Here is a 21033-nt window from a genome sequence, read left to right on the forward strand (position 1 = left end):
GGCCTTATAACTTACTCTAAGATCAATCCAACCCTTTCCTGCTACATAGCCCTCCATTTTTGTATCATCCATGTGCCTATTTAAGAATTTCTTTAATACCACACACCCATTACTCTGTGTAAAACATTTACTGCTGATATCTCCCAGTCACCTTAAAACATTTCCACTTTTAAAAAGAGCCTTTGGATATCCACTTAATCTATGCCTCTGATCATTTTGTATATCCACTTAATCTATGCCTCTGATCATTTTGTAATCTCTTAAATCACCTCTTAGCCTCCTTCACTCCAAAGAGAAAAGGCCAACTTATCCTCATAAGTGGGTGGACAGTGGAATGAGTGAATTTGGATATCATGGAAGGTTGGAATCTTCTGAACCATGAAAGGAGCATTGTATTGAAAGAAAGGTGGCTCAAAATATTTTGGAAAATCACTGAAAACCATGGGTCTCTGATGTTCAGACATCCCACCTCTCCCGGAAGTTCCGGGAGTCTCCCGCATATTAATAGTGGCTCCCTGATGCCCGCAAATTATATACAATATCACGGAAATCAATTTTTTTGAGAGCGAGAGCAAGCAAGTGAGAGAACGAGACAGAAAGCGAGAACGCGCGAGCGAGAGTGCTTGAGAGCGCGTGAGTGACGAGAGAGCGAAAGAGAAAGCGCGCGAGAGTGCTTGAGAGCGCGCGAGTGACGAGAGCAAGAGAGAGAGTGCGAGAGCGTGTGAGCAACCACGAGAGTGAGCGCGAGCGAGAGAGAAAGCCATCGAGAGCGCGCGAGTGACGAGAGAGCAAGAGAGAGTGCGAGAGCGCGTGAGCAACCACAAGAGACAGTGAGAGCGAGCGAGAGAGACAGCAAGCGAGAGCGCTTGAGAGCGCGCGAGTGACGAGAGCAAGAGAGAGTGCGAGAGCGCGTGAGCAACCACAAGAGAGAGTGAGAGCGAGCGAGAGAGAAAGCAAGCGAGAGCGCTTGAGAGAGCACGAGTGACCACGAGAGAGAGAGAGAGAGAGAGAGACAGCAAGTGAGAGCGCGTGAGTGACGAGAGAGCAAGAGAGAGAGTGCGAGAGCGCGTGAGCAACCACAAGAGAGAGTGAGAGAGAGCGAGAGAGAAAGCAAGCGAGAGCGCTTGAGAGAGCACGAGTGACCACGAGAGAGAGAGCGAGAGAGAAAGCAAGCGAGAGCACTTGAGAGCGCGCGAGTGACGAGAGAGCAAGAGAGAGAGTGCGAGAGCGCGTGAGCAACCACAAGAGAGAGTGAGAGCGAGCGAGAGAGAAAGCGAGAGCGCTTGAGAGCGCGCGAGTGACGAGAGCAAGAGTGAGAGCGAGCGAGAGAGAAAGCAAGCGAGAGCGCTTGAGAGAGCACGAGTGACCACGAGAGAGAGCGAGAAAGCAAGCGAGAGCGCGCGAGTGACGAGAGAGCAAGAGAGAGAGTGCGAGAGCGCGCGAGTGACATGAGAGCAAGAGAGTGCGAGAGCGCGTGAGCAACCACAAGAGAGAGTGAGCGCGAGCGAGAGCGCTTGAGAGCGCGCGAGTGACGAGAGAGCAAGAGAGAGAGTGCGAGAGCGCGTGAGCAACCACAAGAGAGAGTGAGAGAGAGCGAGAGAGAAAGCAAGCGAGAGCGCTTGAGAGAGCACGAGTGACCACGAGAGAGAGAGAGAAAGCAAGCGAGAGCGCTTGAGAGCGCGCGAGTGACGAGAGAGCAAGAGAGAGAGTGCGAGAGCGCACGAGCAACCACAAGAGAGAGTGAGAGAGAGCGAGAGAGAAAGCAAGTGAGAGTGCTTGAGAGCGCGCGAGTGACGAGAGAGCAAGAGAGAGAGTGCGAGAGCGCACGAGCAACCACAAGAGAGAGTGAGAGAGAGCGAGAGAGAAAGCAAGCGAGAGCGCGCGAGTGACGAGAGAGCAAGAGAGTGCGAGAGCGCGTGAGCAACCACAAGAGAGAGTGAGCGCGAGCGAGAGAGAAAGCAAGCGAGAGCGCTTGAGAGAGCACGAGTGACCACGAGAGAGAGAGAGAGAGAGAGCGCGCGTGCGCGTGCGCCATGGCAGAGTGTTCCAAACAAAGTATAAAACGTACGTCACCCCAGACTACACTAAAGTGTACCCCTGCCTAATAGGGGTCAAAAATAATGACAGTGTTGTTCGCTGCACTGTTTACAACAGTGACTTTTCTATTGCCCATGGTGGGTTAAGACTGTGAAAGACATGTTGAGGTGAGTTTAACAGGTGTCATTCGTTCATTAGCATAGCTAACATTATTTAAACTAGCTGGCTAGCTGCTAAGGAGCTACTCTATTGCAGAAGTCTCCCACAAATTGATGGTGCTACCTCCCTGAAATAAGTTTTTGCAGGGTGGGATGTCTGCATGTTGTTCTCAACATTTGCAAACAGGTCAGCTAATTCACTGTGCAATAACTGCAAATGTTAAAATAGATCACTAAAACAGATTTCAATAAATTAAATTTTAGTACCAACTATCATTAAGCAAGTATTCAAGGAAAATGGTCATGATATAATCAGTAAGTGCAGATGCTGAAGAAAACAATTCTACAGATGAAGTATGAAAGGAACAAACCCAGCGTAAAACCCTGAATTTTAAATTGTAGTCCGGGAAATTACAAGGGCATTAAGTAGGAACTAAGAAGAGTTAACTGGGAACACTGTTTCTCTGGACAAGTGGAGGGTGTTTAAAGATTAATTGCACTTGCACAGTAATACAGGAAAGGTCATGTTCCTGTTAGAAGGACGTATGGGATGGAAAGATAAGAGAACCCTGGATATCCAGAAAGGTGATGAATTAATCAAGAAGAAAAAAGTATGTAAGCTTTGGAAGCCAGGATCAAACAGAGCACAAAAGGAGTAAAAAGAAGCCAGAAAAGAACTGAAGAAGGAAATTAGGAAAGTCAGGAGGGGCCATGAAAAGTCCTTGACAAGTAGGATTAAAGGTGAATCCCAAAATATTTTATACATTCATCAAGAGTAAAAGCATAACTAGGGAGATGGTGGGACCACTCAAGGATAAAGGGGGAAACATTTGCTTGGATGCATAGAATGTGAGTGAAGTACTTAATGAGTACTTTGCTTCAATATTTACCAAGGAAAAGGATATAGAGGACCAAGAGATCAGTGCTGAGTGTATAAATATGTCAAGTCATTTAGATGCTAAGGAGGAGGAAGTGTTGGGCCTTCTAATGAGTATTAAGGTGGTTGAGTTCCCAGGGCCTGATGGGATTAACTCCAGATTATCGAAGGAGGCAAGAGACAAGATTTCCTGGGGCCTTGACCAGTATCTTCGTGTCCTCTCTCAACACAGGCGAAGTCCATGAGGACTGGTGAGTGGCCAATGTTGTACACCTATTTAATAAGGGGACAAGGGAAAACCTTAGGAACTATAGACCAGTGAGTTTCATGTCAGTTGTAGGGAAATTGTTGGAAAACATTCTTAGCGATAGGATATAACCCATGACCTAATTAGGAAGAGGCAACATGGTTTTGTGCAGGGGAGGTCATGTCTTACCAACTTGATTTCAGTCCTTTGACAGGCAATGAAAGAGCTTGATAAAGGTAAGGCTATGGATGTCATCTACATGGATTTTAGTAAGGCGTCTGACAAAGTCCCTCATGGGAGGCTAATCCAGAAGATTAAGATGCATGGGGTCCGAGGTGAATTGACTGTTTGGATTCAGAACTGCTTTGCGCATTGAAGACAGAGGGTTTAAAGGGCTTATTTGAGCTGGAGATCTGTAATTAATGGTGTTCAGCAGCGATCTGTGCTGGGACCTCTGCTGCTTTTGATGTACAGTTGCAAGAAAAAGCTTGTAAACCCTTTGCAATTACCTGATTTTCAGCATTACTCACTCATAAATGCCGTCTGATCTTCATCTAAGCCATAAAATAGATAAACACAATTTGCCTGAACAAATAACACACAAACAATTGAACTTCTCGTCAATACTGAGTATACCATTTAAACAATCACAGACTAGGTTCAAAAAATTATGTGAACCTCTGGGGTAATACCTTCTACAAAAGCTATTTGGAGTCAAGTGTTCCAATCAAATGAGGTGAGATTGGAGGTGTCCTGCCCTATAATAAAGACACACAAAGTCAGGTTACTGACAGAGCCTGCTCTTCTCTAGAAAGATCTGTTTACGTGCACCATGCCTTGACCAAAACAGCTTTCAGAGGACCTTAGAAGAAGAGGCATGGCGAAGTCAAGATGGTACTAAATGGCGACTCCTTTGCTTACATCTTCGGAAAAAGCTCTATTTCTATCTTTGATATCTCTCATTTCCCATCCCTTTTTCAGGGTGTGGAGTTCTTTTGAAGACCTTGACCTGGAGTGACACTCTGGTTCTTTGCAGGAAAGGCACCCACTCTCAGGACCTCAGGGTTTGATTCGAAGAAGTAAGTCTGAGAGTCGGAGCGGGAGTGCGGAAAAAGACATTTTTGAAAGTTTCGGTTTTTTTTCTCCAACGGCGTTCAGAGAGGTGGGACTGCGCAGGCGTGTGACGTCAGGCAGTGCAGCGCGGCAGATTTAAAAGGGCAGAAATCCTGCTTCGGGTTTGATTCGAAGAAGGAAGTCTGAGAGTCGGAGCGGGAGTGCGGAGAAAGACATTTTTGAAATTTTCGGATTTTTTTCTCCAATGGCATTCAGAGAGGCGGGACTGCGCAGGCGTGTGATGTCGAGCAGTGCAGCGTGGCAGATTTAAAAGGAACAAAGCCTCATACAGCAGGCAGCGTAGTTTGCAGGCGGCGGAGTGAGTCAGGAGCAGAGTGAAGGCTTTAGGGCTTTGGCTCAACAGACTTAGGTGGAAACGGGCGAGGCGAGGAAGGTTTGGTATTCATTTTCTGTTGTTATTTGAGGAGAGGGGCAGTATGAGTGTGAGGGCAGTTTGTTGTTCTCGGTGTTGGATGTGGGAGGCCCTGGAGTCTCTAAGCCTCCCGGACGTCTACATCTGCGCCAAGTGCACCGAGATGCAGCTCCTAAGGGACCGCGTTACGGAACTGAAGCTGCAGCTCGATGACCTTCGTCTGGTCAGGGAGAGTGAGGAGTTGATAGAGAGGAGTTATAGGCAGGTGGTCACACCGGGGCCACGGGAGGCAGACAAGTGGGTCACGGTTAGGAGGGGGAAGGGGAAGAGTCAGGTAATAGAGAGTACCCCAGTGGCTGTGCCCCTTAACAATAGGTACTCCTGTTTGAGTACTGTTGGGGGGGACAGTTTACCTGGGGGAAGCGACAGTGGCCGTGCCTCCGGCACAGAGTCCGCCCTGTAGCTCAGAAGGGTAGGGAAAGGAAGAGGAGGGCAGTTGTGATAGGGGACTCGATAGTAAGGGGGTCAGATAGGCGATTCTGTGGACGCAGTCCAGAGACCCGGATGGTAGTTTGCCTCCCTGGTGCCAGGGTCCGGGATATTTCTGATCGTGTTCAAGATATCCTGAAGTGGGAGGGTGAGGAGCCAGAGGTCGTGGTACATATAGGTACCAATGACATAGGTGGGAAAAGGGAAGAGGTCCTGAAAGGAGAATATAGGGAGCTAGGAAGGGAGTTGAGAAAAAGGACTGCAAAGGTAGTAATCTCGGGATTACTGCCTGTACCACGCGACAGTGAGAGTAGGAGTGGAGGATAAATGCGTGGCTGAGGGATTGGAGCAGGAGGCAGGGATTCAAGTTTTTGGATCATTGGGACCTCTTTTGGCGCAGGCGTGACCTGTACAAAAAGGATGGGTTACACTTGAATCCTAGGGGGACCAATATCCTGGCAGGGAGATTAGCGAGGGCTACTGAGGTGACTTTAAACGAGAATGGTTGGGGGGGTGGGAATCAAATTAAAGAGGCTAGGCGAGAGGAGGTTAGTTCACAACAGGGGGATGGGAACCAGTGCAGAGAGACAGAGGGGTGTAAAGTGAGGGTAGAAGCAAAAAGTAGTAAGGAGAAAAGTAAAAGTGGCAGGCCGACAAATCCAGAGCAAGCGTCAAAAAGGGCCACTTTTCAACATAATTGTATAAGGGCTAAGAGAGTTGTAAAAGAGCGCCTGAAGGCTTTGTGTGTCAATGCAAGGAGCATTCGTAACAAGGTGGATGAATTGAAAGTGCAGATTGTTATTAATGATTATGATATAGTTGGGATCACAGAGACATGGCTCCAGGGTGACCAAGGATGGGAGCTCAACGTTCAGGGATATTCAATATTCAGGAGGGATAGACATGAAAGAAAAGGAGGTGGGGTGGCATTGCTGGTTAAAGATGAGATTAACGCAATAGAAAGGAAGGACATAAGCCGGGAAGATGTGGAATCGATATGGGTAGAGCTGCATAACACTAAGGGGCAGAAAACACTGGTGGGAGTTGTGTACAGGCCACCTAACAGTAGTAGTGAGATCGGAGATGGTATTAAAGAGGAAATTAGAAATGTGTGCAATAAAGGAACAGCAGTTATAATGGGTGACTTCAATCTACATGTAGATTGGGTGAACCAAATTGGTAAAGGTGCTGAGAAAGAGGATTTCTTGGAATGTATGCGGGATGGTTTTTTAAACCAACATGTCGAGGAACCAACTAGACAGCAGGCTATTCTAGAATGGGTTTTGAGCAATGAGGAAGGGTTAATTAGCAATCTTGTCGTGAGAGGCCCCTTGGGTAAGAGTGACCATAATATGGTGGAATTCTTCATTAAGATGGAGAGTGACATAGTTAATTCAGAAACAAAGGTTCTGAACTTAAAGAGGGGTAACTTTGAAGGTATGAGACGTGAATTAGCTAAGATAGACTGGCAAATGACACTTAAAGGATTGACGGTGGATATGCAATGGCAAGCATTTAAGGATTGCATGGATGAACTACAACAATTGTTCACCCCAGTTGGCAAAAGAATAAATCAAGGAAGGTAGTGCACCCGTGGCTGACAAGAGAAATTAGGGATAGTATCAATTCCAAAGAAGAAGCATACAAATTAGCCAGAAAAAGTGGCTCACCTGAGGACTGGGAGAAATTCAGAGTTCAGCAGAGGAGGACAAAGGGCTTGATTAGGAAGGGGAAAAAAGATTATGAGAGAAAACTGGCAGGGAACATAAAGACTGACTGTAAAAGCCTTTATAGATATGTAAAAAGGAAAAGACTGGTAAAGACAAATGTAGGTCCCCTACAGACAGAAACAGGTGAATTGATTATGGGGAGCAAGGACATGGCAGACCAATTGAACAATTACTTTGGTTCTGTCTTCACTAAGGAGGACATAAATAATCTTCCAGAAATAGTAGGGGACAGAGGGTCCAGTGAGATGGAGGAACTGAGCGAAACACATGTTAGTAGGGAAGTGGTGTTGGGTAAATTGAAGGGATTAAAGGCAGATAAATTCCCAGGGCCAGATGGTCTGCATCCCAGTGCTTAAGGAAGTAGCCCAAGAAATAGTGGATGCATTAGTGATAATTTTTCAAAACTCGTTAGATTCTGGACTAGTTCCTGAGGATTGGAGGGTGGCTAATGTAACCCCACTTTTTAAAAAAGGGAGAGAGAAACCGGGGAATTACAGACCGGTTAGCCTAACGTCGGTGGTGGGGAAACTGCTGGAGTCAGTTATCAAAGATGTGATAACAGCACATTTGGAAAGCGGTGAAATCATCGGACAAAGTCAGCATGGATTTGTGAGAGGAAAATCATGTCTGACGAATCTCATAGAATTTTTTGAGGATGTAACTAGTAGAGTGGATAGGGGAGAACCGGTGGATGTGGTATATTTGGATTTTCAAAAGGCTTTTGACAAGGTCCCACACAGGAGATTAGTGTGCAAACTTAAAGCACTCGGTATTGGGGGTAAGGTATTGATGTGGATAGAGAATTGGTTAGCAGACAGGAAGCAAAGAGTGGGAATAAACGGGACCTTTTCAGAATGGTAGGCAGTGACTAGTGGGGTACCGCAAGGCTCAGTGCTGGGACCCCAGTTGTTTACAATATATATTAATGACTTGCATGAGGGAATTGAATGCAGCATCTCCAAGTTTGCGGATGACACGAAGCTGGGCGGCAGTGTTAGCTGTGAGGAGGATGCTAAGAGGATGCAGGATGACTTGGATAGGTTGGGTGAGTGGGCAAATTCATGGCAGATGCAATTTAATGTGGATAAATGTGAAGTTATCCACTTTGGTGGCAAAAATAGGAAAACAGATTATTATCTGAATGGTGGCCGATTAGGAAAAGGGGAGGTGCAATGAGACCTGGGTGTCATTATACACCAGTCATTGAAAGTGGGCATGCAGGTACAGCAGGCGGTGAAAAAGGCGAATGGTGTGCTGGCATTTATAGCGAGAGGATTCGAGTACAGGAGCAGGGAGGTACTACTGCAGTTGTACAAGGCCTTGGTGAGACCACACCTGGAGTATTGTGTGCAGTTTTGGTCCCCTAATCTGAGGAAAGACATCCTTGCCATAGAGGGAGTACAAAGAAGGTTCACCAGATTGATTCCTGGGATGGCAGGACTTTCATATGAAGAAAGACTGGATGAACTGGGCTTGTACTCGTTGGAATTTAGAAGATTGAGGGGGGATCTGATTGAAACGTATAAAATCCTAAAGGGATTGGACAGGCTAGATGCAGGAAGATTGTTCCCGATGTTGGGGAAGCCTAGAACGAGGGGTCACAGTTTGAGGATAAAGGGGAAGCCTTTTAGGACCGAGATTAGGAAAAACTTCTTCACACAGAGAGTGGTGAATCTGTGGAATTCTCTGCCACAGGAAACAGTTGAGGCCAGTTCATTGGCTATATTTAAGAGGGAGTGAGATATGGCCCTTGTGGCTACGGGGATCAGGGGGTATGGAGGGAAGGCTGGTGCAGGGTTCTGAGTTGGATGATCAGCCATGATCATAATAAATGGCGGTGCAGGCTCGAAGGGCCGAATGGCCTACTCCTGCACCTATTTTCTATGTTTCTATGACCGGCTGCTTTTTTATAACCCAAGGACACGGCCTAGAAGAGGAGCGTGCCTTCAGTGTTCTGGGATTCTGTGGCTCTGGGAGTGTGCTGATTCTAGGCCGGTGTCCCTAACTGAAGTATCGTGGGAGAACACAGAACATCGGAAGCAGCGAGTTAGCTGCTGGTGGTTGTGTGTCCAGAGAGCCATGCGTTTTTGGGGCTTTCTGGGCGCAGAGCTCAGAAAAAGTGATGCAACTTTTTAACGTCGTAAATCAGCAAGTTGTTCGTTATGTCTCCTCTCTCGCTGTGAAATGAAAGAGAGAGAGAGAAAGGAGAGAGAGAGAGAACGAAAACGAATGAGAACACCTGTGGTATGTCGAATTATCGGGTGAACAAGTAGGTTTTGGAGTACTGCAAGCCTGTGGTTTTATTGATGCATTGCTGCAAGTTTGAGTGCTCAGTGGAGGCTGCTGATGCCTTTCTGATGGAGGGTTCTAAAGTTTTAACTGTCCTTCATTCATTCTTTGGGGCACTCCTCTGTTTTTGTGGATGTCTACGAAGAAAAAGAATTTCAGGATGTATACATTTCTCTGACATTAAATGTACCTATTGGATTGTAGAAGTGCATCAAACTTGAAAAGGCTACAAAAGCATTTCTAAAGACTTGAGAGTTCATCAGTCCACAGTAAGAGAAAATGACCAGAAATGGTGGAAATTCAGTACTGTTGCTACTCCCTCTAGGAGTGGGCACCCTGCGAACATGAGCACAACGTGCAATGCTGAAGGTTGGTGAGAAAAAAAAAACACAAGGGCCACAGCAGAAATCTCCAGAGCTTGCTAAAGTCTCTTTCCATGGAAGGACACTGCGGAGAAAATCAGTGCTCTCCAAGAAAAAAATATTGCTGCATGTCTCAAGTTTGCAAAACACCACCAGGATGTCCCACAACAACGTATTCAAAATTTTGTCAAGATATTTTACAGGAGAATGTCAGGGTAGCAGTGACAATGATCTGAAAAATAAGAGTAAATCAACAACAGAATGCATTAAAAATAAGAATATTTGTGTTTTGGAATGGCCAAGTCAGAGTCCAGACCTTAACCCAATTGAGATACTATGGCATGATGTGAAAGTCATAGTCATAGTCATACTTTATTGATCCCAGGGGAAATTGGTTAAAAGGACTGTTCATGCAAGGTATCCCAGAAATATTGATGATCTGAAACAGTTTTGTATGGAGGAATAGTCTAAAATTCCTCCTCGTCGTTGTGCAAGTCTGATCAGCAGCTATAGGAAACATTTGGTGGAGATTATTGCTACTAAAGGAGGCTCTACCAGTTATTAAATGCAAAGGTTCACGTACTTATCCCCAGCCTGGACTGTGAATGATTAAACAATGCTCAATAAAGACATGAAAAGTACAATTGTTTGTGTGTAATTAGTTTAAACAGATCGTGTTTGTCTATTATTGTGACTCAGATGAAGATCAGACTACATTTTATGAGTAATTAATGCAGAAAGCCAGGTAATTGCAAAGGGTTCAAACTTTTTCTTCTGTATATAAATGACCTGAATGAAAATGTGGATGGATGGGTTAAAAAGTTTGCGGATGATATCAAGACTGGGAGTTGTGGATAATGTAGAAGATTGGAAAAAAATACAGCACGATAAAGATTAGTTGCAGACATGGACAAAGAAAAGGCAGATGGAGTTTAACCCAGATAAATGTGAGGTGTTGTACCTTAGTATGACAAATGTAATAAGACAGTACACTGTTAAGGGCAAGATCCTTTCTAGTTTCTTGAAAGTGGCTACACAGGTCTATAACGTAGTTAAGAAGGCTAATGGAATGCTCATTTTCATTAGTCCAGCCATTGAGTTTAAAAGTCAAGAGGTTATGTCGCAACTTTAGGCTACATCTGGAGTATTGCATACAGTTCTGGTGCCTCACTATAGGGAGAATGCTGAGGCTTTGGAGAGAGTGTAGAAGAGGTTCACTGGGATGCTGCCTGGTTCAAAGCCATGTGCTTTTATGAGAGGCTGTATAAACTTAGGTTGTTTTCTCTGGAGTGCCAGAGGCTGATGGGAGATCTGATGGAGGATTATAAGATTATGAGAGGCATAGATAAAGTAGACAGGAAATATTAGTTCCCCAGGGTTGAAATGTCTAATACCAAAGGGCATGCATTGAAGGTGAAAGGTGGTAGGTTCAAGGGGGATGTGAAGGACAAGTTTTTTTTACTCTCATAGATGCCTGGAATGCACAGCCTGGTATAGTGGTAGAGCTGAATACATTAGGGGCTTTTAACAGACAAATGGATATACACATGGATGACAGGAAGATGGAGGAATATGGAGATTGAGCAGGTAGGAGTGATTAATGTTTAAATGTTTTTGATTTGCCTTTTAGCTGGTTTGGCACAATATTGTGCACCAAATGGCCTATTCCTGTGCTGTACCATTCTATATTCTAAAATTTACAACAGAACATAGAACAGTACAGCACATATGTCCACGATGTTCTAATGACCTTTTAACCTTCTCCAAGATCAATCTAACCCTTCCCTCCCACAAAAGTTACCTGCTAATGACTCCTCATATTTCAGAATGTGTTCGACTAGATTATCCACTATCTGGATACAGGCTTTCTTCACAGGCTTGTATGAGGCATCTTCCTCAGTCTTCAACAGCTGAAAGCATGAAGCAAAATGTGTTTAGTGTACTTCACTATCCAAAGCCCACCCAAATTTCAATGCACGTAAATACTGGGGTATAGATAAGGTAAACACAAGCAGGTTTTTCCTAGAACTAGAGGACATAGGTTAAGGGTGAAAGGTAAAATATTTAAAGGGAACCTGTTGGAGAGCTTCCTCATTCAAATTGGTGAGAGTGCTGAATAAGCTGTCAGTGGAAATGGTGGATACAGGTTCAATTTTAACATTTAAAAGAAGTTTGGGAAAGGGTATGTAAGGTTATTGTGCGGGTTAATGGGACAAAGGTAGATTAACAGTTTGGTATGGACTAAGTGGGCCAGAGGGCCCGTTTCTGTGCTGTAGTACTCTACAACTCTAAATACATGGTCCAAAAACACACTGTAGCTGGTTATTTGCCTTCGCAACGTACTGTTTGTGATGTATATAAATAACTTGGATGAAAATGTAGATGGGTTAGTAAGTTTGTGGATAATACGAAAATTGGTGGCATAGTGGATAGGGTAGAAGACTGGCAAAGAATACAATGGGATATAGATCAGTTGCAGATCTAGTTAGGCTGTATCTGGAGTATTACATTCAATTCTGGTCACCCCATTGTAGGAAGGATGTTGGGGCTTTGGAGAGGATGAAGAGGAGGTTTACCAGGATGTTGCCTGCATTAGAAGGCATGTGCTATAATGAAAGGCTGGACAAACCTGGGTTGTTTTCTCTGGAGCAGTTGAGGCTAAGGGGAGATCTGATAAAAGGCATTCTATGGGCAAACCAATTTTGAACATATACAACCAAGTTTCTAAGGATCCATGCCTCATGACCTTCTGAATGGGCCTACCATGGGGTACCTTGTCAAATGTCTTACTAAAATCCCTGTATGCTATATTCACCACTCTACCTTCAATTTGGTTTGTCACCTTGAACTCAATTACGCTCATACGCTCATTATGCACAACCTGGCCTTTATATTGATGATCCATAATCAAACTAAGCTTCTCCAAATGCTCATAAATCCTGCTGACAATACTCTGACTGTGGCCTGAGTAGTGTCTTATAAAGACTCAGCATTATCTCCTTGCTTTTACATCCTGTTCCTCTTGAAATAAGTGCCAACATTGCATGTGCCTTCTTTACCACAGACTCAACCTATGAATTAACCTTCCGGGAGTCTTGCACAAAGACTCCCAAGTCCCTCTGCACCTCTGATGTTTGAACCTTCTCCCCATTTAGATAATAGTCAACACTATTGTTCCTTTTACCAAAATGCATTATCATACATTTCCCAACACTGTATCCCATCTGCCACTTTTTTGCCCGTTTTTCCAATTTGTCTGGTCCTGCTGCAATTGGATTGCTTCCTCAGCTCTACCTACCACTCCACCTATGTTCATATCATCCGCAAACTTTGCCACAAAGCCATCGATTCCATTATCTAAACCACTGACAAATAATATGAAAAGTAGTGGTCTCAATACTGACCCCCTGAGGAACACCACTAGTCACCGGCAGCCAACGAGAAAAGGCCCCTTTTATTCTCACTCACTGCCTCCTGCCTGTCAGCCAGCCATTCCGCTATCCATGCCAGTATCCTTCCTGCAACACCACAGGATTTTATCTTGTTAAGCAGCCTCATGTGCGGCACCTTATCAAATGCCTGAAACTCTACTCGTTGCTGTTCTGCCATCATCCCTGCTCGTGTCCCCTTCCAATCAACTTTGGCCAGCTCCTCTCTCATGTCTCTGTAATTCCCTTTACTCCATTGTAAAAGTGATTCATCTGACTTCATCTTCTCCCTCTCAAACTGTAGGGTGAATTCTATCATATTATGATCACTGCCTCCCAAATTTTTCTTTCCCTTAAGCTCCCTAATCAAATCCAGTTCATTACACAGCACCCAATCCTGAATGGCCGTTCCCCTAGTGGGCTCAAACCCATGCTGCTCTAAAAAGCCATTTCGCAGTAATTCTACAAATTCCCTCTTGGGATCCAGCACCAACCTGAGTTTCCCAATCCACCTGCGTATGACTATAGTAACATTGCCCTTATCACACACCTTTACTACTTCCAGTTGAAATTTATATCCCACATCTGTCTACTGATCGGGGTCTGGTATATAACTCCCATGAGGGTCCTTTCACCTTGTAATTTCTTAATTCTACCCACAAGGATTCTACATCTTCCAATCCTAAGAGACCTCTTTCTAAGAATTTGATTTCATTTCTTTTTAACCAACAGAAACACCCCACCCCCTCCAGCCTACTTGCCTGTCCTTTCAATATATGTATTCTTGAATGCTAAGCTCCCAACAATGAATTTCTTTCAGCCATGAGACAGTGATTCCTACAACTTCATACCTGTCAATCTATAACTGCGCTACAATATCATCTACCTTATTCTGTAAACTACTTGCATTCAAATATAACTGCAATCCTGTATTCATCATCCATTTTGATTTTTCCCAATGTTACATTTCACCTCATCCCACTGTACGCAATTTTGCCTTGTCATCTACCTATCCATCCTCACACTCTCACTATACACTGAAGCAACTTGTATACCAACTGCCCCAATTTTAGTCCTATCACTCCAATTCTCATACCCCTGCCAACTTAGTTTAAACACGCCCCAACAGCTCCAGCAAGGATATTGATCGTCCTCGGGTTCAGGTATAAACTGTCCTTTTTGTAGAGGTCGTAGCTTCCCCAAAAGAGATGCCAATGATTGAGAAACCTGAAAACTTTCCCCCTGCACCACCTCCTCAGCCACTCACTCATCCGTACAATCATCTTATTCCTGCCTTTGACTAATTTGTGGAATTGGGTGTAATCCTACCTTGGAGGTCCTGTTCTTCAGCTCCCTAGGACCTCTTCCTCCTTTCTACCTATGTCATTGGTGCCACTGTGCATCACTACTCTGCCTGCTCACCCTCCCTTTTGAGAACCTTCTGCAGCCACTCCGAGACATCCTGGACACTACACCCGGGAGGCAACACACCATCCTGACTTCCCTTTCGTGGCCACAGAATCGTGTCCCCCTAACTAACGAGTCTAACCTTGAAATGTTGTAGCACATTACCCTGTTCCATGCTATGGTCACATCAAGGTTCTTCTCTCTGGTGAACATTGAAGTAAAGTATTTATTATGGAAGTTAAAATGTTTCTAAAAATTGGAGAACTTTGAATGAAGGGGTTTATAGTTACAAGATTAGTGAGGTGTTCAGGAACTTACTTTTGCACACGGCAGTGAATTTCTGAAATTCTCTCCCCACCCCCCCCCCGCAACAGAAATTGAAAAGACTGGATCAGCATGGTACTTTTTGAAAGAACAGGGAATTGAGGGCTAATGGGGAGTGATACAGGAGATAAAACCATGGTCATATTGAATCATGTGGCAAGAATGAGGAGCCAAGTGGTCTACTACTAATCTCCCACTTTCTTAAGTTCTTAACATTCTTGCTTTGAGGTCCTACTTACATTATGTTGGGAAGGTCAAAATGATTGCCTCCTTCAAGAAATATAACATCCCTCAACAGAAATGGTGGAACAGCACTTGGAGTGGCACTGAGAATTGTAAATCACTGTTTCGGAAGCACACATTAGTGCAGGCACCACCTCCCAACCTAACTCGCTGTCCTCTCATGCATCTCTCCCTCATCTGTGGCAGTTTGAGGGCCCCATAGTAGCCTAATGAGCCACCTCAAAACCCAAAGGACAAGAGAGGAAGGAAGTCATCCTCAATCCCAAGAGATGCAAAGTGAGAGATAATTAGAAGTTGTTGTTACTCGGTATGTGGGTTTAAAGCAGAAAAAGAATAGATTTTCAAAATTATAAATGACTTTATCAAGATAAGATATTAATTATAGACCATAGAACATAGAATTGCAGAGCACAGTACAGGCCCTTCCTCTAAGATCCCCCTTGAACTTCCCACCCCTTACCTTACATCCATGTCCTCTTGTATTGAGCAGTGGTGCCCTGGGGAAGAGGCGCTGGCTATCCACTCTATCTATTCCTCTTAATGTCTTGTATACCTCTATCATGTCTCCTCTCATCCTCCTTCTCCCTTAATCCCTGATCATAATGCATACTCTCTAAACCAGGCAGCATCCTGGTAAATCTCCTCTGTACCCTTTCCAATGCTTCCACATCCTTCCTATAGTGAGGCGACCAGAAATGGACGCAGTACTGCAAGTGTGGCCTAACCAGAGTTTTATAGAGCTGCATCATTACATCGCGACCCTTAAACTCTATCCCTCGACTTACGAAAGCTAACACCCCATAAGCTTTCTTAACTACCCTATCTACCTGTGAGGCAACTATCAGGAATCTATGGACATGTACCCCCAGATCCCTCTGCTCCTCCACACTACCAAATATCCTGCCATTTACTTTGTACTCTGCCTTGGACTTTGTCCTTCCAGTGTACCACCTCATACTTCTCCGGGTTGAACTCCATCTGCCACTTCTCAGCCCACTTCTGCATCCTATCAATGTCTCCCTGCAATCTTCGACAATCCTCTACACTATCCACAACACCACCAACCTTTGTGTCGTCTGCAAACTTGCCAATATGCTCCAGAACATCAATCTCACTCATATTGTCCTCACCATCATCAGCTTCCCTCTCATTGGTGAATACCGAAGTATTCATTGTTAATAATTCCTTGACACACTCTCCAATTCACATCCAGCCTACCTTAGTTACAGTGAGTTTTATTCTGTCACATGAGAAAGCTCTCACTATCTCTTCCACTTAAATTCTCCTTATGAGAGAGTATTCTCTGCTAAGGCCCTAGCAAGTTATGAGGTGTTTAACTATCCATTGAATCCACTGCTTCAGGAGGTGAAGTTCAGGCAAAGGTGACCAGAGGCTACATTGTACTTACGTTCTGAAGAAGCTGCTCAAACCAATCATATCCAGTATCCCTGCAAGCAGCAACCTGCAAAATAGGTGAAAGATAAGCATGGACATAAGCACCAAAAGGAAGAAGCCATCAGCAGCAACACAAAATCTTTAGCTCCAACTACTGACATTTTAGGTAGAAATTAGTCTATCCAGGTATATACAGGGCCATTTAGTCTATAATTCCTGCACTGCTCCTTGACAGAATTATCCAATGAGATCCATTACCTCGTTCTTTCCCTAGAGCATTGTACAATTTCATATTCTTATCTGAAGTTAATTTAACCTTCACTCCCGACTGTCGACTAAAACTATTATCATTGCAAGCCTCCCCTCAATTGATTCTCTATATTTCTTGCTGCTTCAGGAAAGCAGTCAACTCTATCAAGAACCCTGGTCATTCTCTCTTCTCTCCTGTTGGTGAGAAGATACCAGAGTTTGAGAGTATGTACCAGCAGGTTTAAGAACAGCTTGCATTCTTCTGTTACCTAACTTGCTTCATGCTTTGAACAGAAATCTTATATGAGAAGAGATGAACTTTTAACCTCCCAATCAACCTCACTGTTGCTATTGCATTTTATTTGTCTGACTGTGCTGTACTTTCTCTCCAACTGTAACACCATTCTGCACTGCTTTCCTTTTTTACCAACTTAATGAATTTATGTATGGAATGTCCTATGTGGCATTTAAAGAAAAGCATTTCATCTCCGTACTTGTGACAATAACACATCATTTTCAATTCTGGGTTCTTTGCCAAATGCTTTAAGCTTGTTTCCTTAACCACCATTCTGATTCAAACCCCTCTCATGAATCTGTGAATATCACTGCTGCAAGGTGAACCAATCCCACATCCAGCACTGGGTTTATTCCTACAAATATCCCTCACGCTCTCTCTGTGACTTCCTGAACTGTGTCGCCCATCCCTTTGGTCACTTTTCCAGAAGTGAATGCCATATTCCAGCAGAGGGTAACCAGCATTTCTTTTATTCATTATCTCTATAATTAAAGTCAAAGGCTCCATGCATCTCCTTAGAGGCCACAATTCCTGCCACCTTCAAAAATTTGTGCAGTCATGTACACTAGGGCTGCTTGTGTGGTCATTAGACACTACACTGTGCTTAGAATGAAGTTTTTAAATAGTGTCACTTGCATGCACTTCTGCTCAAAAATCAATGATACTTTGTTACTGACTTTTGCTGTGAAATAAGCAGCAAGACAATTCAGAACTGTTTTGCTTACTGTCGTTTCAAGTATTCCAGAAACAGCCAATTCTGAAAATGAAGCAGTTTCACTACTTCAACAAGTTAGGAACTGCAAACAATATCAATGTCTCAACAATCATCTTGAATGTTGCAATGAAAATGAAGATTTGGAGGACGCAATCTTCAATAGCACTGTATGAAACCAGTCCATTAGCAGCAGTAGATGTCTATGCTGGGTTTGCTTACTTATAGGCAAAAGAACTACATAGTTTTACACCTGTTCGTACCAATGGACCCTGACTTCCGAGGTCAAGAGAATGGAGCTGCTCTAGTACAATGGTTTTTCTATATTATAAGCTCTCCCTCACCAGTTTTCTGTCATCGTTGATACAACGGATGACCACCACAGCAGTATTGACTATGTTCTAACTTCTTCTGTAGTTCACTTAAATGCATAATTTGTTACTCTGTTAAGTGGTAGTTTGTCTTTTTATACCTTTTTAATTATTTTCATGAATCTTCAGTTAATTGGGACAGCTGCTTAAGTGGACCAAAATATACTGGTCCCAATACATATAATTCTATAAATATCTGGGGGGCAGCCACAGTGAGCAGGTCTCTCACACCAGGTCTGGTGCTGTGGCTCAGAAGAGCAGACCGAGGAAGAGCACTGCAGTGTTGATAGGAAATTCCATATCGGAGGAAAAAGGATGAGATTCTGTGGAATTGATAGATATCCAGATGTTATGTTGCCTCCCTGGTGGCAGGATCAAGGATGTCTCAAATCTGGCCCATGGGATTCTCAAGGGTGAGGGTGAGCAGCCAGAAGTCTTGGTACGTGCTGGCATCAATGACTTAGGTAGACAAGTTGAGGAGGTCCTGAAAAGATTTTAGTGAGGTAAGTAGAAAGCTGAGAAACAAAATATTCAGGGTATAGAAACATAGAAAACATACAGCACGAGACAGGCCCTTCGGCCCACAAAGCTGTGCCGAACATGTCCCTACCTTAGAACTACCTAGGCTTTACCCATAACCCTCTATTTTTCTAAGCTCCATGTAGCCATCCAGGAGTCTCTTAAAAGACCCCATCGTTTCTGCCTCCACCAGCAGCCAATTCCACACACTCACCACTCTCTGCATAAAAAACTTACCCCTGACATCTCCTCTGTACTTTCTTCCAAGCACCTTAAAACTATGCCCTCTTGTACGAGCCATTTCAGCCCTGGGGAAAAGCCTCTGACAATCCACACAATCAATGCCTCTCATCATCTTATACACCTCTGTCAGGTCACCTCTCATCCTCCATCGCTCCAAGGAAAAAAGGTAGAGTTCACTCAACCTATTCTCACAAGGCATGCTCCCCAATCCAGGCAACATCCTTGTAATTCTCCCCTGCACACTTTCTGTTGTTTCCACATCCTTCCTATAGTGAGGCAACCAGAATTGAGAAAAGTACTCCAACTGGGGTCTGACCAGGGTCCGATATAGCTGCAACATCACCTCTCGGCTCTTAAACTCAATCCCACGATTGATGAAGGCTAACGCACCGCATGCCTTCTTAACCACAGTCAACCTGTGTAGCAGCTTTGAGTGTCCTATGGACTCGGACCCCAAGACCCCTCTGATCCTCCACACTGCTAAGAGTCTTACCATTAATACTATATTCTGCCATCATATTTGACCTACCAAAATGAACCACCTCACACTTATCTGGGTTGAACTCCATCTGCCACTTCTCAGCCCAGTTTTGCATCCTATCAGTGTCCCGCTGTAATCTCTGACAGCCCTCCACACTATCCACAACACCTTTGTGTCATCAGGAAATTTACTAACCCATCCCTCCACTTCCTCAACCAGGTCATTTATAAAAATCACAAAGAGTAGGAGCCCGAGAACAGATCCCTCAGGCACTCCACTGGTGACCGACCTCCATGCAGAATATGACCCGTCTACAACCACTCGTTGCCTTCTGTGGGCAAGTCAGTTCTGGATCCACAAAGCAATGTCCCCATGGATCCCATGCCTCCTTACTTTCTCAATAAGCCTTGCATGGGGTACCTTTATCAAATGCCTTGCTGAAATCCATATACACTACATCTACTGCTCTTCCTTCATCAATCTGTTTAGTCACGTCCTCGGAAAAGTCAATCAGGCCTGTAAGGCACGACCTGCCTTTGACAAAGCCACACTGACTATTCCTAATCAAATTATGCCTCTCCAAATGTTCATAAATCCTGCCTCTCAGGATCTTCTCCATCAACTTACCAACCACTGAAGTAAGACTCACTGGCCTATAATTTCCTGGGCTATCCCTACTCCCTTTCTTGAATAAGGGAACAACATCCGTAACCTTCAAATCCTCTGGAACCTCTCCCGTCCTCATTAATGATACAAAGATCATTGCCAGAGGCTCAGTAATCTCCTTCCTCGCTTCTCACAGTAGCCTGGGATACATCCCGTCCAGTCCCGGTGACTTATCCAAAAGCTCCAGCACATCCTCTCTCTTAATATCTACATTCTCAAGCTTCTCAGTCCACTGCAAGTCACCCCTACAATCTAGTAGGGTAGTAATGTCTGGGTTGCTGCCTGTGCCAAATGCCAGGGATGGTAAACATAGAACATAGAATAGTACAGCACATTACAGGCCCTTCGGCGCACAACGTTGTGCCGACCCTCAAACCCTGCCTCCCATAAAACCCACCACCTTAAATTCCTCCATATATCTGTCTAGTAGTCTCTTAAACTTCACGAGTGTATCTGCCTCCACCACTGACTCAGGCAGTGCATTCCACGCACCAACCACTCTCTGAGTAAAAAAACCTTCCTCTAATATCCCCCTTGAACTTCCCACCCCTTACCTTAAAGCCATGTCCTCTTGTATTGAGCAGTGGTGCCCTGGGGAAGAGGGGTTGGCTATCCACTATCTATTCCTCTTAATATCTTGTACACCTCTATCAATTCTCCTCTCATCCCCCTTCTCTCCAAAGAGTAAAGCCCTAGCTCCCTTAATCTCTGATCATAATCCATACTCTCTAAACCAGGCAGCATCCTGGTAAATCTCCTTTGTACCCTTTCCAATGCTTCCACATCCTTCCTATAGTGAGGCGACCAGAACTGGACACAGTACTCCAAGTGTGGCCAAACCAGAGTTTTATAAAGCTGCATCATTACATCGCGACTCTTAAACTCTATCCCTCGACTTATGAAAGCTAACACCCCGTAAGCTTTCTTAACTACCCTATCTACCTGTGAGGCAACTTTCAGGGATCTGTGGACATGTTCCTCCAGATCCCTCTGCTCCTCCACACTACCAGGTATCCTGCCATTTA

General features: G+C 44.5%; 1 protein-coding gene across 4 annotated transcripts in view; it reads right to left on the bottom strand.

The window, feature by feature from the left end:
• Positions 1-21033, bottom strand: part of LOC134347278 (nipped-B-like protein) — a 518044-nt gene that overhangs the window by 117488 nt on the left and 379523 nt on the right. For all 4 annotated transcript variants that reach the window (XM_063049674.1, XM_063049675.1, XM_063049673.1 and 1 more), the window contains 2 exons: positions 16486-16539; positions 11477-11585 (listed from right to left, as the gene is read on the bottom strand). In XM_063049674.1, coding sequence (XP_062905744.1) covers positions 11477-11585; positions 16486-16539 — 163 coding nt within the window. The remainder of the gene's footprint in view (positions 1-11476; positions 11586-16485; positions 16540-21033) is intronic.

Source organism: Mobula hypostoma, chromosome 5 (assembly GCF_963921235.1).
Source record: "Mobula hypostoma chromosome 5, sMobHyp1.1, whole genome shotgun sequence".
In the NCBI taxonomy this organism is placed as follows: domain Eukaryota; kingdom Metazoa; phylum Chordata; class Chondrichthyes; order Myliobatiformes; family Myliobatidae; genus Mobula; species Mobula hypostoma.